This window comes from Sinocyclocheilus anshuiensis, unplaced genomic scaffold (genome assembly GCF_001515605.1).
Source record: "Sinocyclocheilus anshuiensis isolate Anshui unplaced genomic scaffold, SAMN03320099.WGS_v1.1 scaffold2016, whole genome shotgun sequence".
In the NCBI taxonomy this organism is placed as follows: Eukaryota; Metazoa; Chordata; class Actinopteri; order Cypriniformes; family Cyprinidae; genus Sinocyclocheilus; species Sinocyclocheilus anshuiensis.
Genome location: NW_015558650.1, coordinates 120144 through 135615, shown reverse-complemented (window position 1 = coordinate 135615; position 15472 = coordinate 120144). Strand labels below are relative to the sequence as shown.

The following is a 15472-nucleotide window of genomic DNA, read 5'->3' as shown; positions in this document are numbered from 1 at the left end:
GGATTTCAACTTTTGTTTTTTTTTTTTGTTTTTTTATATGTGATGGCCATGGCTATCCTTGGAAATCCCAAGGATGGTTATCCTTGTTTCAGAATTGTTTGTGGGTCTATGGGATGGCCTGAATGAGTGTGAGATTTCCCGGCCTGAAATTTTGTCCCAGTCCGCCACTGTTTGAGAAGGTGATTAGTTACACCTGATTGAGTTTACAAATCATTTTTAGGCGGGGGGATGATCCTTTTTCCAACTTCCAAATTTTTTTTTTCTGATATCTTGGTGTTATATCTTTCTCTTGGATGTTATAAGTTGTACTGAGTAAATACAGCTGGATAAAACAAAAACGGTGTCCGTCTTCATTTCAGGCTACAAAGCAACAAAATGTGATTATTTTAAAGGGGGTGATTCTTTTCTATACCCACTGTACCTAGTGACCTGAATATCATAGAGATTTGGGTTAGTTGGTGGCCACCTAGCAGCCACCCAGAATATCCTAGAAACCACTAAGACAAGAACCTAGGTAAAACAGCCCAGTAAACTACCTAGTTATGCACTAAAACCCTTCAGAAACCCTTCCCTTTAGCAACTGTGTTGCAGCGCCCTAACAACCACCCATAACACCAATCAGTGTCCCCTCATAATACATCATGTGGGTCATGCAAAATAAGTATTGTATTGATTATAAAGTAATGTTTGCCACTTAAAATGTCTGCTTAATGTATAGCTTCTGTATGGTTTCAGTGTAGTTTGTGCATAAATGTGTTCTGGTAGTTGGCTTGTTGCCTGATTTCTGCATGCAATGTGTTCAGGTCCTGGCTACACAATGGTGAATGCAGAGTAAGCAGTAGCCTCACCGGCTGTTCTCTGCTCCGTTGTTGTGGATGGAACATACCAGTGTTTTGGCACAATACACCCCTGCCCCTCCATTTTAGGGACTGGAGGTCAACAACAACTCCCTTTTTCCCCATTTCTTTTCTTTCTTTCTTTTCTTTCCCCTGCATCCCTTCCACAGCATGGGCTCAGGGAGCAGGATAAAGTTTGCTGTTTGTGAGGTGCTGCAGTTTGCCAGTTTTTGTGTTCCACTCTTTATCATAATGCAACGTTTTGCCCTTATTGTGGCTCGAGTAAAAAGTCAATTGCAACCAACTGGTGGAAATTCTACAACAGCATATTGGCTAATTGTGGCTTCATCTGTGGCCTATGTAACATCAGTGACAATGCTGATTTGGCTACCTATGAAGTATATGGTGTTCATGAAGAAGAAGGCACTGGTTGCTCGGAAGAAATGGTGAGAGAAAAAAAGGAGTGATTTTTCTTCTGGATTTCATTAAATATACAAATAGCTTCACAGAGAGCCGTGGAAAAACTGGAAAAAAAAAAAAAAAGGAGCTTACCTTTGTCTCTTTTGGATATGTTACCATAGTGAAATCACATTTTAGAGACTTGGTTACATAATATTGTGGTATTATTTGAAGAATCTTGAAGACCCACCTAAATATGAGAGTAATTTGTTATTATGATATTAAGTACTACGATAAAACCATTACAGTACCATGGTACTAAATGATCATCATATTTGTATCAACACAGTACTTCTCAGAGCTTGGATAATATCATATCGATTTACCATGGTATTCAGTTACTAAAAGTGTTTCAGAATATATTACTTAATTTGAGTAATTATCAGCTGTTTTGGCCTTTGTGAACAGAAGCAGGCAAAACTAATTTTTATTTTACTCATAAATGTTCTGAGGTTAATTGTTCTTTGATCAAATTTCATTATGATAGAATGACAGAACTGTTTTTCACCTTTCAGGAGACCTGTTGCTTTGGCCTTTGTACTTCTCTCAACACTGCCCTGTTTTGCCTTCCTTATAGCCAGCTCTGAGGTAAATACATATTTGACTATTCACAGAAAACCGACTGAAGGAGATTGAAATGTTTTGTAACAATATACACTGCTGTTCAGAAGTTTGGTTTCATACTCTTATTCATATTTTAAATATGCTAATATGTTTATATGTTGATATGTGAAATTGATAAAAAGTGATAGTAAAGACTTACATTGAAAATTCAGCTTTGCCACTACAGGAATACATTATATTTTAAATTATATTAAAATAGAAAAGTGTTATTGACTGAAAAAAAAAAAATGCAAATTTTGATTTAGTCTAAGAACACATGGGATTATACTAGTGACATGTAGTAAGGAAGATCTAAGCTGCCTTTGATTGCTACGATGTACTACAGTAACAATCAGTTTCTCCTCTTGTTTTGGTTTACACAATTTTGGGTCTTCAGCCTTTCTTTCACTTCCTGACGATGTTTAATGATCTAATGTGTGTGTGTGTGTGTGTGTGTGTGTGTGTGTGGTGCATAACATAGGCATAGCATGGTTCAGTAAATACAATCATAAATTCAGCTAGACTTCAGCTAAACTTCCATGTTTATAGTATTTTACAACTTGTACTTCATGAATATAAGAAATACTCAAAATGTAAGACAACAAATAATAATTACATTTGAAATAAGGAATATCATTATAGTATAATACATGCATTTATTACATCACTGTAATGAGGTGGAAGCTGAGTTAGAATGCATATGCAGTCGTTTATTAAAATCCACAGCAAACAAATCCAAATCGGCAGGCAGAGGTGATGCACAATAAGGCAGTCCAATTCAAACAACAGAGCAAAGGGATAATCCAAAAGGCAACAACGGAGCAGAGAAGGCAATGGACATACTGTACACAAGAGAAACAAGACAATGATAGTAGAACACTCAGTAAGGCAAGTGAACTGGCGATACTTCGCAATGGCCTGTTAGCCAGGCCATGCTTAAAAGGTTAGTTCACCCAAAAATGAAAATTCTGTCATTAATTTCTCGCCCTCGTGTCATTTCAAACCCGTAAGCCCTTCGTTCATCTTCGGAATACAAATTAAGATATTTTTGATGGAATCTGAGAGCTGTCTGACCCTGCATAGACAGGAACACAACTGAAATGTTCCCAAGTCCAGAAACGTAGCAAGGAGATGGGTAAAATAATCCATGTGACATCAGTGGTTCAACCGCAATTATACGAAGCTACGAGAATACTTTTTGTGCGAAAAAAAAATAAAGACTTTATTCAACAATTCGTCTCCTCCGCATCACCCTGTAGCGCTATTTTGGAGACTATCAGCTGGACGTAAACAGAGTATGCTGTTCTGTGTCAACTGCATAAACAGATCCAGCGTGACGCAGATCTGTTTATGCACAAAAAGGCACAAAAAGTATTCTTGTAGCTTTGTATAATTGCGGTTGAACCACTGATGGATGGATTATTTTACCCATCTCCTTGCTACGTTTCTGGACTTGGGAACATTTCAGTTGCGTTGTAGAGGTCTGCATCCGCCGCTGCTTCAGTGTACAACTGTTGGCGCAAGCTAGACTAAAGTGATGATTACGTTTTGAATATGGATATTTCTTACAAAAATGCATCAATTCGCTACAGGAGGCCTTTGTTCACCCACCGGAGCTGTGTGAGACACCTTTTTTATGGATGGGCGCTTTTTATTTCACTTCTTTTGGACTGAAGCACTGCAACACCTGCTGACTGCCATTAAACAGCTTGAAAGATCAAAGACAATTTTTAATATAACAGGCTGGATTCGTCTGAAAGAAGAAAGTCATATACACCTAGGATGCCTTGAGGGTGAGTAATTTATGGGCTAATTTTCATTTTTGGGTGAACTAACCCTTTAATATTCTTATATACACTGCTCGAAAAAAAAGAATAAAAATGAGGAATCGCTTTAATCACACATTAGGTCTCTATGAATTAAATATTCAAGTTGAAAATATTTACTTATATACATGTGATGTGAAAATGATAAACGGAAGCCAAAAACATCAAGCCACTGAGGGTTGGATTCAAAATCACACCGAAAACCAGAGTAAAAATGTAAAGGACTGGGCCTGACAAAAGAGATCCAATTGCAAGCTTTATTTAAAACAGACCGTGGTTAAAACAGGAAGGGGCGAACACCAGCAAACAACAGTATCCAGGGCAAGGCAAAAGAGTAATCCAAAAAACAGGCAATGGTCAAGGCAGGCAGCAAACATTCATAAAACAAGGAAACAGTCCAAGATCAGAATCCAAGTGAGCAGTCCAAATTAACAAAACAAGCAGATATTAGTCCTATGGCCCCATCCAAGTTCTTCTTGTGTAACCGCCTGTCGCTCTGTATCTCCTCCATGCTCTTGAGATTGTGCTCCGAGACATACCAAACCTCCTTGCAACGACACATATAAATGTGCCATCCTGGAGGAGCTGGACTACCTGTGAAACCTGATTGGGTTGCAGATACTGCCTCATGCTACAAGTAGTGAGAAGCACCCTAACAAAACTAGAGACAAATCAGTCAAGAAGGAATTCTCTGTGGTCACCACCTGGAAAACCATTCCCTTTTTGGGGTTTGTCTTGCTGTTGCCTATCAGGTGCACCTGTTGTCACTTTCATTTGCAGCAAAGCAGGTAAACTCTTACGCTTCCTAACTGGACAGATTTATATCCCTGAAGTTTAATTGACTTGGTGTTAAACTGTGATTAAGTGTTTCCTTATTGTATTTATTGATTGATTGATTGATTGATTGAGCAGTTTTTAATAACATTTGCATGTTAAGATGATACTCTAGATCAGTGCTTCTCAAACCTGTTCTGGGGACCCCCAAATTTTTCGGTACTGTAACTGACAAAAATTAACAAAGCATCAGCAATATGTTGAAATGATGAAGCAAGTTTTTCAGAAAGCTCATAGCTGGAATTTTTATACAGCTCCACAACTTATCTATGTATAGACTGAAGTCTGAGACTTGCAAAGAAGGCATTAGAAGCATACATCAGGACCATCTGTTGCCCATTGGGGGTAGTTTGTTTACCACTTCATCCCACAGGGGGATTTTACAATAGAGCTTGAAACAACACATAACAGACATACAAACACATAATCATAATAAAATACATAAACCATATTTAAGTTGTGTACATTTTTATTAAAAGTTTCTATCTACAAAGTCGAACTCTAACTTGGTTCTATAAGGTTCTATCTGTGAGCCAATCAGTACTTTGAATGCACACAAGAGGACCGATCAGGATCAACTAGGCTATCTTTATCAAGTAGCTGGACTGCAGTGACAGCAGGAAATAGTAGCCTAAATGTGAAATATTTTAACTTTAAAATATCTTTAATTATATATAGTTAGTGAAATATTTTCAATGTTTATTACCCTCCCCCTCATTCATTTCTTAACCCTCTGGGGTCTGAGGGTGTTTTCGGGCCCTGGAGAAGTTTTGACATGCCCTGATAGTTGTGCTTTTTTCAGTTGCTTATAAACATTTTAATGACTAAAGTTTAATGACACTGTAATCAGCACAAACTGGGCTACAATAATGTGTGAGCAGCATGTATGTATGTGATTGTGTTTTTGAGAAAACAACGTTTATGCATGCTTAGTGAAAAACTAAAATTTTAAAGTCACTGAAATAAGGCCATAAAACGCATACAGAACATTTGCTCACAAGACTTTTGAGAACTGGATCTTGAAGTCTAGAGTTTTTGCTTCAAAATGATGTGAAAAACATCTTACTCACTCACAGAAAAAAATATATTGATTTAAATTATCTAAGACACCTTTTGTGTAGAAAAGGTATATGCGAGGGGGCGTGAATGGTCATGCATAATGCTGTGATTCACGCCTGAGAAGACAAAGGCCCACATAATGAGCTGCATATAGGTTTGCATCGATCCGATACTCAGTATCGGTATCGGCTCCGATACTGCCATTTTCTGTCGGATCGCGTATCGGTCAGATAAGACCGATCCAAGTCCGATATAGTGCGTATACTATTCTGTGTTATTGTTAAGCCCCATGAAAGGCACAAAAACATTATAAATCACCATAATGTTTTCGTGCACTATATTTCAAGTGTTCTGAAGCCGTTCCATAGTTTAATGTGAAGTATAGATGAATATTTAAGTCAAGTGGATGTAAACACTTCTCCCTGCTGCATCTGTCTGTCATCCTCCATTCAGCATTCAAACTGCATGACGCGTTCGGCTACTACAGTCAAAACGATGAAACTCTCTTCAAGAGCGCACAATAACTGAGATGTAAAACTGTTAAAAGAAAAGGCTCAATAAAATATCGCACATATATAATACAATACGCATCAATATCTCTTCCCTTTTTTATGCGGAGCGCTGCACGCTGTGACTCCGTATTGCTTCAAGCGCATCATTCTGCGCACAGGATGCGCACAAGCACTTTATGCTGCTCTGTATTGGAGCCATACCCTTTCATATTATACTTTTGCGCAATGAAATATTGTCAATAGTCTTTTTTGTTCTGTTCTATCTATCATATGTTGCTGCCTTCATTACTGTGTTATGCATTTAAAAGAAATGTCTTTTAATTTTATTTTATATTATATATATATATAAATATATATATAATTTGGTAATTTACCAAATTAAAGTTCATTGAAAGTATTTTTTACATATTAAAAGTTTGTTTTATAGCAAAAGCAGATAACTCCAACAGTTGTTTTTTGGCAAAAGCAGATAACTCTACATTTCATGTTTTAGAGTAAAAAAAAAAAAGCACTTGTTTAATCTTTGTAACCTCAGATGACAATGTAGATGCCTGACAAACGTTGTTGTTGTGATCATAAACTGTATGCATGTGATTACACGCAATACACAGAGCTTTTCCCTCACTTTGACGAAACTCTTCTCAGCTAGCACGTCTTTTCAAAGTGAAAGTAGCCTTGTCACCTGACCTGAATACAGCGCGCTGATTTGCTAAAATTGACTTATCGGCTTCTGTTCAAAAACAACAAGGGCCCTTGTCAGCTTCTGCAGTAAAAGTGAACTCACGATGCCTTGAAAGTGGACAAAACCGGCTTTTTTGACAAAACGTGTTTAGGGTTCAGAACCCGGCAATCAGCTAATTTTTTTGAAAGTGGCGTTTATCAGTTTTTGCAAATGAACTTCATATAAATATATATATATATATATACACACACACACACACACACACACACACACATTTATGCTACTTGTTTTTCATGAATGCAGGGGTTAAATCAAAAAAATATCCTGAGCCTGAACTTTTTTCCGGGGGCGGGGCGGGGTAGCACATGCAAAGCATGCAATGACTGTGGCAACTTTAACATTTGAAAGGATACTATGGCAAAGTTATTGCTTTCTTTATTTTTCTCATGTTTCTTCATGAATATATGGTTGACCTGAAGCATGAAAGCTGTATCATACACACAAAATACAGATACTTGGTTCACTAGAACAAGACAATATTTTAATACTATTTTTAAGAAATTTTCAATGACACATATTTGTCTTTTAATTAAAAAAGTAAAACAATGCAATTGTACTTAGAAATATTTTAACTAATCTAGGGCTGTAACTAATGATAATTTTGGTAATCAAGTAATCTACTGATTATTTTTTCAACTGAGTAATCTGATATTTTTTTTGCAACAAACAGACCTAAGTGAAAACCAGGCTTTAGTATGACTATTTATATATAAACTAACGATGAGGCAATAATAATGGGCTCAAATAAAATATAAAAACCAAGAAATTATATGATTGTATTGAACATAATCAACTTAAGTACATTATGTATTAAAACAAATACCTGCAGAGAGCGCCAACGGCCTGGTGATGTTTCACTTTACAGCGTGATTAAACAATGTTTAAATCCATTTAAATTTAATATTTGGCCACATGCAGAAACTTTTATTTTGAAATCGTTATGTACAATACATGGCATATTTAGACATAGTTTGATGTATTCTCCTGTGTTGGCAAAGGTTTATAAATGATTTACGTTACAAATCTAGTGAGATAATGCACACTGTTTTTCCAGATGAACGTTAAGCAATTGAAATTCACGGCGGAAGAGTTTAGCCCCTTTCACACGTACAGTACTGGTAAATTACCAGTAAGTTACCATTAATAGATAATGTGTGAACAGGACCTTTTCAAAAATCCTGGTAAATTTGTTCTGGCAATCGTATCGTTTTATGGAGATGGCATGATTACTCTGAGCTGTTTACAAAGCTTTTTAATTAGTTATTCGATGTAAATATGCGTTAGAGGGACATCTTTGACCATTGCGCTTCGCAGCTTTTTGTCACGCTTCTCCATTCATCTGGGCTGCGACTCTGCAGATGGATACTATTATGCGCGTCTCGTGTTTATAAGAGCAAAACATTTTGATTGGCTAGTAATGTTAGTTTGGTTGAGAGTGAGAGCTGTGCTCCTCTCATACTATTGGTAGGCGAACTCATGGACTCGAAAGTGATATTAATTAACAAGAATTTATTTTATTTTTTTAATGTAGGATAATTTTTTTCCGCAGCCAAACGCTGCACACCGGAGATCCAGCACGGTGCCGGAGAACTTTAAGCCCTGTGATTGTATTTTACAACAATACAAAGAGCACTGTGTAACATTTTACCAGATTTAGTCCTGCACTTATTAACTTTTATTTGTTCCCCACTAAATAATATTGTTTCATTAAATGTTTAGTTTAAATGTTTTTATAAAATTATTGTGCACCCATGATTTTTCTATAATAACTTTTTTGCTGCTGAATTATCCACTAACCTAATTTATAATAGTATGTTTTGTCACAGATTATATATTTTTTCATTTGTTAATTTCATTCAAATAAAGTTGTCTATATTTAGCAGATTGTGTTTAACACACACAATAGTGATGATCAGGTCAACCCACAGAAGTATAGAAATTCTACAATTCTACATTGATTTAAAAAATAAAAATAAAAACTGCGCTGGTATCGGATCGGATCGGAATTGGCCGATACGCAGAATTTTTGGTATCGGATCGGTTCTGAAAAAATGGTATCGTTGCATCCTAGCTGCATAATGAGCCTTTCAGTCAGGTGTGTGACTGAGTGGGAATTGCTACAAGAAAGAATGTGAGGAAATTTTTTTTGTTTGTAGTTTATTTAGAATATATAACCATCACATAAAATAACTTGAGATTCACTTGCGAGTGCAGTTAAACAGTTTATTAGGAAAAAAACAAAACAAAGAAACAACAACAACACGAGAGTCAAGACGTCATGGGTGCAATATCCAAAATATCCAAAACAGGGCAGGAAACTTGAAGAACATTTTAAAGAGACTCGTGGGAGTGTGTGCATCACATGGTCTTAGCTGTGGTCCAGGTTCCTGTGCAGGCAGGAATCTCTGAGTCTGTGGAACATGTTGCTTTGGCTCTCTTTGCAACAGGTTCTTTTACACTGTTATTCTCACATCTGAAATAAAAAGTAAGCATGCTGTTTACACAAACTACATTATTAACATTATTGTGATGTTCACTGATAGTAGTAATAATTTATCGCAACAAAGAACACAATTACCACATAGCAAACATATTTTACCATATAGTAAATAAATCAAATGAAAGTAACATCTGTAAAATAGTGAATGCACACTTACTCTATGATTCTGAATGGAATTGAAAACTGAACGAGCGTTCCCTTCCTGTGTGAGATGAAGGTGAAGACAAGAGTGGTGTATTCAGTCCTAATATAATTTTATAAACAATCGTTAGCATTTTTTCCCCACAGTACCTTAGTATAGTATGCATACTTCATGAGAAAACAGAATGCCAATAATAAAGAAACTACATTTTAACACTATCAACCACAAATATTACCATATAGTCTAGGCATAATAAAAGTACAATTACTATACTGTGCACTTCGTATAATTTCCCAGCTAACTCAAAACTGAACGACACTTGTGTACCTTTCTTGTGCAAGATGCCGGTGATGCAGCCACAGTCCTAAACGAAAATTGAAGCAGTTTCAAACATTTCAGCATCATTACTCCAGTCATCAGTGTCACATGTTCTGTCAGAAATCATTCCAATATTCTGATTTGCTGCTCAAAAACATTTATTATTATTATTACTACTATTATTATTATTAGTGTTGTTGAAAACAGCTGAGTATACTTTTTTCAGGTTTCTTTGATGAATAAATTTATCTGAAATATAATTTTTTGTAACATTATGAATGACTTTATCTTCACTTTTGATCAATTTAAAGCATCCTTGCTAAATAAAAGTATTAATTTCTATAATTTCATAACACCCCCCCCGCACTATAATAAATGACTAAATAAATAAGAGAGCATGTTGATAGCATGTTGATAGAAACTATATTATTACATTAGCAATCACTAATATTCCCCATGTGATTTTATATCAGATGCACATACAGTACAACAATGACATTCTATATCTGAGAAGCTAAATTATTATTGGTGAGCACGTTTGAACATATTTGCAGACAGAGTATTTCACAGTAATGATTGGTCTAAACACTCATAGACATTACTTTTATATCGTGTAAACAATTACTTTTATATATTGTTTATAGTATTGAACATAAAACCATCCTCACGCCATACATTTAGTTGTAATGAAAGCCTTTCATATTTCAAAATGTTGCACTCGATTTCACACATTTTAGTCTGGAATTATAGTTTGGGAAAAGTCCAACTACCAAATGTGTTCAAGTTTATGTCACAACAACACATTATCTAATGCGAATTAAGAAACATTACTTACTCGGCATGAAAAATCTCCTCTGCTGGCTCCAGCCGCGCTCACGCTCTGTTTGTGAGGTAAACAAAGCTTTTTCCTCTCAGCGCGTCTTCTGAGGTAAATTCAAGGCTTTTTCCTCTCAGCCCGTCTTCTGAGGTAAATACAAGGCTTATTCCTCTCAGCGTCTTCTTCCAAAAACGAAAAGTATCCGAGCTGAACATGTTGCTGCTTTGTTTATGGTGATGTGGGCATTTACATGTTGCGCGTCTCACGTGGAGATTTGTAATATCAATAGCACCAGCAGCGCGTGGGCATGATCTAATCAGAGATAATGAGAACAGACTGGGAAAACTGGACCTGTCGTTGGTTTCATACCGATTACTTTATTACAGAATATTTGTTTTCGGTAAGAGTTACTTCATTTACAGTTTTTCTCAATTGCTTTGGCCCATTTTTCGAAGATTAATTTTTAGAAGTTGTGAAGAGTTTGACAGTTTAAGTGAGAATCGGCTCATCAGTTTTGATCAACAAGCCATATGCAATTAGTTGTTGTGCAAACTGCAGACAATTGTACTTACTGTTTGCACACATGTGCCAAAGTATTTGCAATTTGCTAAAATCGATAAGAAATTCCAATCTGATGTGAACAAGAAGCTAATTGTTCAGAGATCTGAACTTATTGTTTCGGGAAAAAAAAGTTTAATTCGAGAACTGAGCCAAAGCAATTGAGAAAAACTGTAAGAGTAGACATGTCAATCTTTCTATAGATGCATTTCTCATGTCTGTATGTAAAGTATTCACTGAGTTTCAGTTCATTGTAGTGACGCATTTCTAAAAAGCAGTTCGCGGAGACAGTGAGGACTGAGAGCGCACCCTGTTTATTTTCTTTATTTTACAAAAGCACATTGTTTTGTTGTTATTATGACTATACACAAATAAAAGTAGACCCTTTGCAGTTTAAAACGATACCTTATTCTTATCTGAACGTTCACAATTGACAGAGTATTTTTAGTTCTTTTTGAGGTCATCAAGAAAATACGAGACAGACCGCACCGGTGCGGGCTTCGACCCCAGGGGGCTAAAGTCAGACATCAACCTTCTTAATATTCCTCAATCTATTCATTATAAACGATATAACAAAAAAGATAAAGAATGTCTGAAATGATAAAAGAATTCTCATAATTTTTTTGTAAAAAGTGTATAAGGTCGCTTGCGACCTGAGGTATGTAATAGTGTAAATATATTTTTTTCTGCACAACAATAATTAAATGTCTGATGACTCGTGCAATTCCCTTTTATTCCTCAAAGTGGCACTGTTTGATACACAATGATTACATGATTTTTCAGTCATATCATCTGCAATAATTGAACGGACTTGAATGGCTTCAATGCAGAGCCATTACTGTACGCAATGATATATATAAGTGTCACTGTCAATTGATGGTGGATGTGGTGATTAGCGATCAAAATGGTTTTGTTTTTGAAGATGTTGAAAATTATAGTTTTGAGAATTTATTTGAGATTGTGAATATGAGCCAGATGCTGAATGTACTGGGGAAGTGAGCTCTGAAGATGACAGCAATGGTAAAATCATCTGCTCAAACTGAACCCTTCCAAGTTTATTTTATTCTTTTGTAATTGTTATTAAAATATCTGGATAGTTTCACGTTATTGCAGAAGTTAGAGAGCCATCCGTGTTAGGTCTGGGTCGTTAAAGACCCAAATATGTAGCTAATGACTGGTGAAACATTTATAACAAAGGGCTATTATGGAATATTTAAGTGTATGACTACGCCACTCCCACTAACATACAAGCAGAACAATAAGTTTAACCCCCACACAGTAGTTTAAATAAATAAACTGAAGTACAAAGTTCACAATTTATTTAAAATCACAATTGAACCACTGATATAATTAGATATAAGCAGATCGTAAGTGTATTTATTTCTTGTCTCATTAGTGTTTAGCGCAGTTGTCGTTGCTAGGAAACACTTGTTTTGTTTACTGTGTTAAGACTGTAGTTGCGTTTGGTCTCGTAATGTATCGCATACCCTGTCAGTGTTGTGCGCTTGCTTAGCCCTTTGTTGTGATAAACAGTAAAGTGTGTTCAAGCGCTAGCAAAAGACAGTGTGAATAAATACTCTGAGAGAAGCAGTCAATCAGCGGAAGTTAAAAGCAGATCGTAAGTGTATTTATTTCTTGTCTCATTAGTGTTTAGCGCAGTTGTCGTTGCTAGGAAACACTTGTTTTGTTTACTGTGTTGAGACGTGCTGAAGTTGCATTTGGTCTCATACTGTATCGCATACCTTGTTAGTGTCGTGCGCTTGCTTAGCCCTTTGTTGTGATGAACAGTAAAGTGTGTTCAGCTGAATTCAATTTCCGTTTTGTTAAACGGGTATAAAAAAGGTTAGTACACTGCGGCATCGGTCACAGCAGCCCTCGTGTGAAGACTGAAGAGTGTAAAGACCATTGACTCTACCGTGCGACTCCACAATGCAGGGACACAGACAAGGGACATAAGTATTGCTTTTGACTCAACCTCTTTTTTACACTTTTTCACTTCTGTTTTTTATGACCAACTCTTACTATGCGTTTCCATATCCCTACTATTACTACCACTCGCAAACCATGCATCACACACTATAAGCAGCGCAATCCTAACAACCTGCGCACTTTGCCTGTGTTTGCTAATACACTACTTTCTTTTTCTATTGGTCTCTGGAATTGTCATTCAGCGGTAAACAAAGCAGATTTAATTACATCTATTACTAGTCATTCAAGACTAAACCTCATGGCCCTGACAGAGACGTGGATCAAACCAGAGGACACTGCTACTCCTGCAGCACTCTCCAATAATTTCTCATTTTCCCACACTCCCAGTCTATCTGGAAGAGATGGAGTTACTGGTCTGCTTATCTCTAATGATTGGAAATGTATTCATTTTCCTTCTCTGTACTGTTCCTGCTACCAGACTGGATCTCTTCTCTCCACTTTCCCTAATTGCAGATTAGATTTGTCAGTATTAATATTTTTATGCTGATATTTTTTGGGGGGATCAAACTGTAACGCTGTGTGTCCCAACCAGACAGGACACGATAAAAAGTATCTTTTCCATGTAGTTTTTGTCCTAACCACCCGCGACAGCGACACGTGACAATAAGCGACATGGGATTCCATTTTAGCAACGTTTTTTTATTTTCTGCGACATCGCGGCAGGAACAACATACAAAATATGACAGTGATAATCTCAGGTAATGATTATGTGCTTTATTCCATGTTAATAGTGTCTAATGTGAGTTTGAATATTATTTTGCGTTATCTTTATAGCCATAGTGAAAGCAACAATAGATATTTCACCTCAGATCTTGAAAATAAATTAAAGCAAACTTGTAAGTTAAAACTGTGAACTCACTGCGAACCAACACGTGTATTCCGTAACAAAGATAAGTCACTCACTCACTCAAAACTGTTCAGTCCATTCACATTTGAATCATCTATTTTCCGTGTCCACTTTTTTATTTTCTACACACTCGCCATGTTTTTGCTGTCACATCGTATCTACATGGACGCGACAAAGCATTGCAAATCATTTCAACGTAGCGTCAGTACGTTATAAATAGAACGAGTCAGCAGTTTACTGACGGGGATTTGTCATGTTGCGCCGCATCCAAGACAGCATCACTGATTATAACGAGTTCTATTGTATTTTATTGCATCGCGCCGTGCCGCTCGCGTCCGGTGTAGAAACGACGTAAGTTAATGTAGCTTTCTGATGGTGCGTTTGAATTTTCATGCCACATTATTTGAAATTAGCGTGGGCCAAACTTTTTTCTCTCACGGGCCGGATGTGGCCCGCGGACCACCTATTGAGGAAACTTGATGTACTGGTTACTCCACTGCACACCTCGGATCACTTCCTCCTCACTCTTAACCTCAACATGGATCCTGACTCAACACATACCCATCCACATGTCATCTTTCGACGTAACCTACGCTCATTCTCACCCTCCTGGATATCTGCTATGGTTTCATCTTCGCTTCTTCCCCCTAAACGGTTATCATCTCTTGATGCTAACAGTGCTACTGATACCTTCTGCTCCACTCTTACATTTTGTTTAGACACTGTCTGCCCCTTGTCTTCCAGGCCAGGCCATACCACTCCTTCTGCCCCTTGGCTGTCTGATGTTCTCCGCGAGCATCGTTCTAAGCTCAGGGCTGCTGAAAGTGTGTGGCGCACATCAAAAAATCTTACTGACCTTAATGTATATCAGTCACTCCTCTCTTCCTTCTCTGCTAATGTCTCCACTGCTAAAAGGACATACTTTTATTACAAAATTAACAATTTGTCTAACTCTCGCATGCTCTTTAAAACATTTTCCTCCATCCTTTGTCCTCCTCCTCCTTCCCCTCAATCAACTCTAACAGCTGACGACTTTGCCACGTTCTTAATTAATAAAATAAAAACCATCAGTGCACAATTTTCCACACCATAATCTGTCAGGCACATCTTAACAGCAAACATACACTCGTTTACATCTTTCTCTTCACTCTCTGAGGCAGAAGTCTCCAAACTCATCCTTTCTAATCATCCTACTACTTCTTGATCCTATTCAATCTCATCCTACTACTGCTTGATCCTATTCAATCTCATTACTTGTCCGCTTGATCCTATTCCATCTCATCTTCTTCAAGCCATTTCTCCTGCAGTTGTACCTGCACTCACTCACATCATTAACACATCCCTTCACACTGGTGTTTTCCCTCATCATTTAGACAGGCTCGTATAACCCAACTACTTAAGAAACCCACCCTTAACCCATCTCTTTTTGA

At 36.9% G+C, this 15472-nt stretch overlaps 1 protein-coding gene across 1 annotated transcript in view; it reads left to right on the top strand.

The window, feature by feature from the left end:
* The first annotated feature begins 928 nt into the window (after nt 1–928).
* Nucleotides 929–15472, top strand: part of LOC107681004 (transmembrane protein 236) — a 73449-nt gene continuing 58905 nt past the window's right edge. Inside the window, exons 1-2 of the mRNA XM_016477115.1 lie at nt 929–1282; nt 1811–1883. Of these exons, the coding sequence (XP_016332601.1) occupies nt 1008–1282; nt 1811–1883 (348 nt within the window). The 5' untranslated portion in view covers nt 929–1007. The remainder of the gene's footprint in view (nt 1283–1810; nt 1884–15472) is intronic.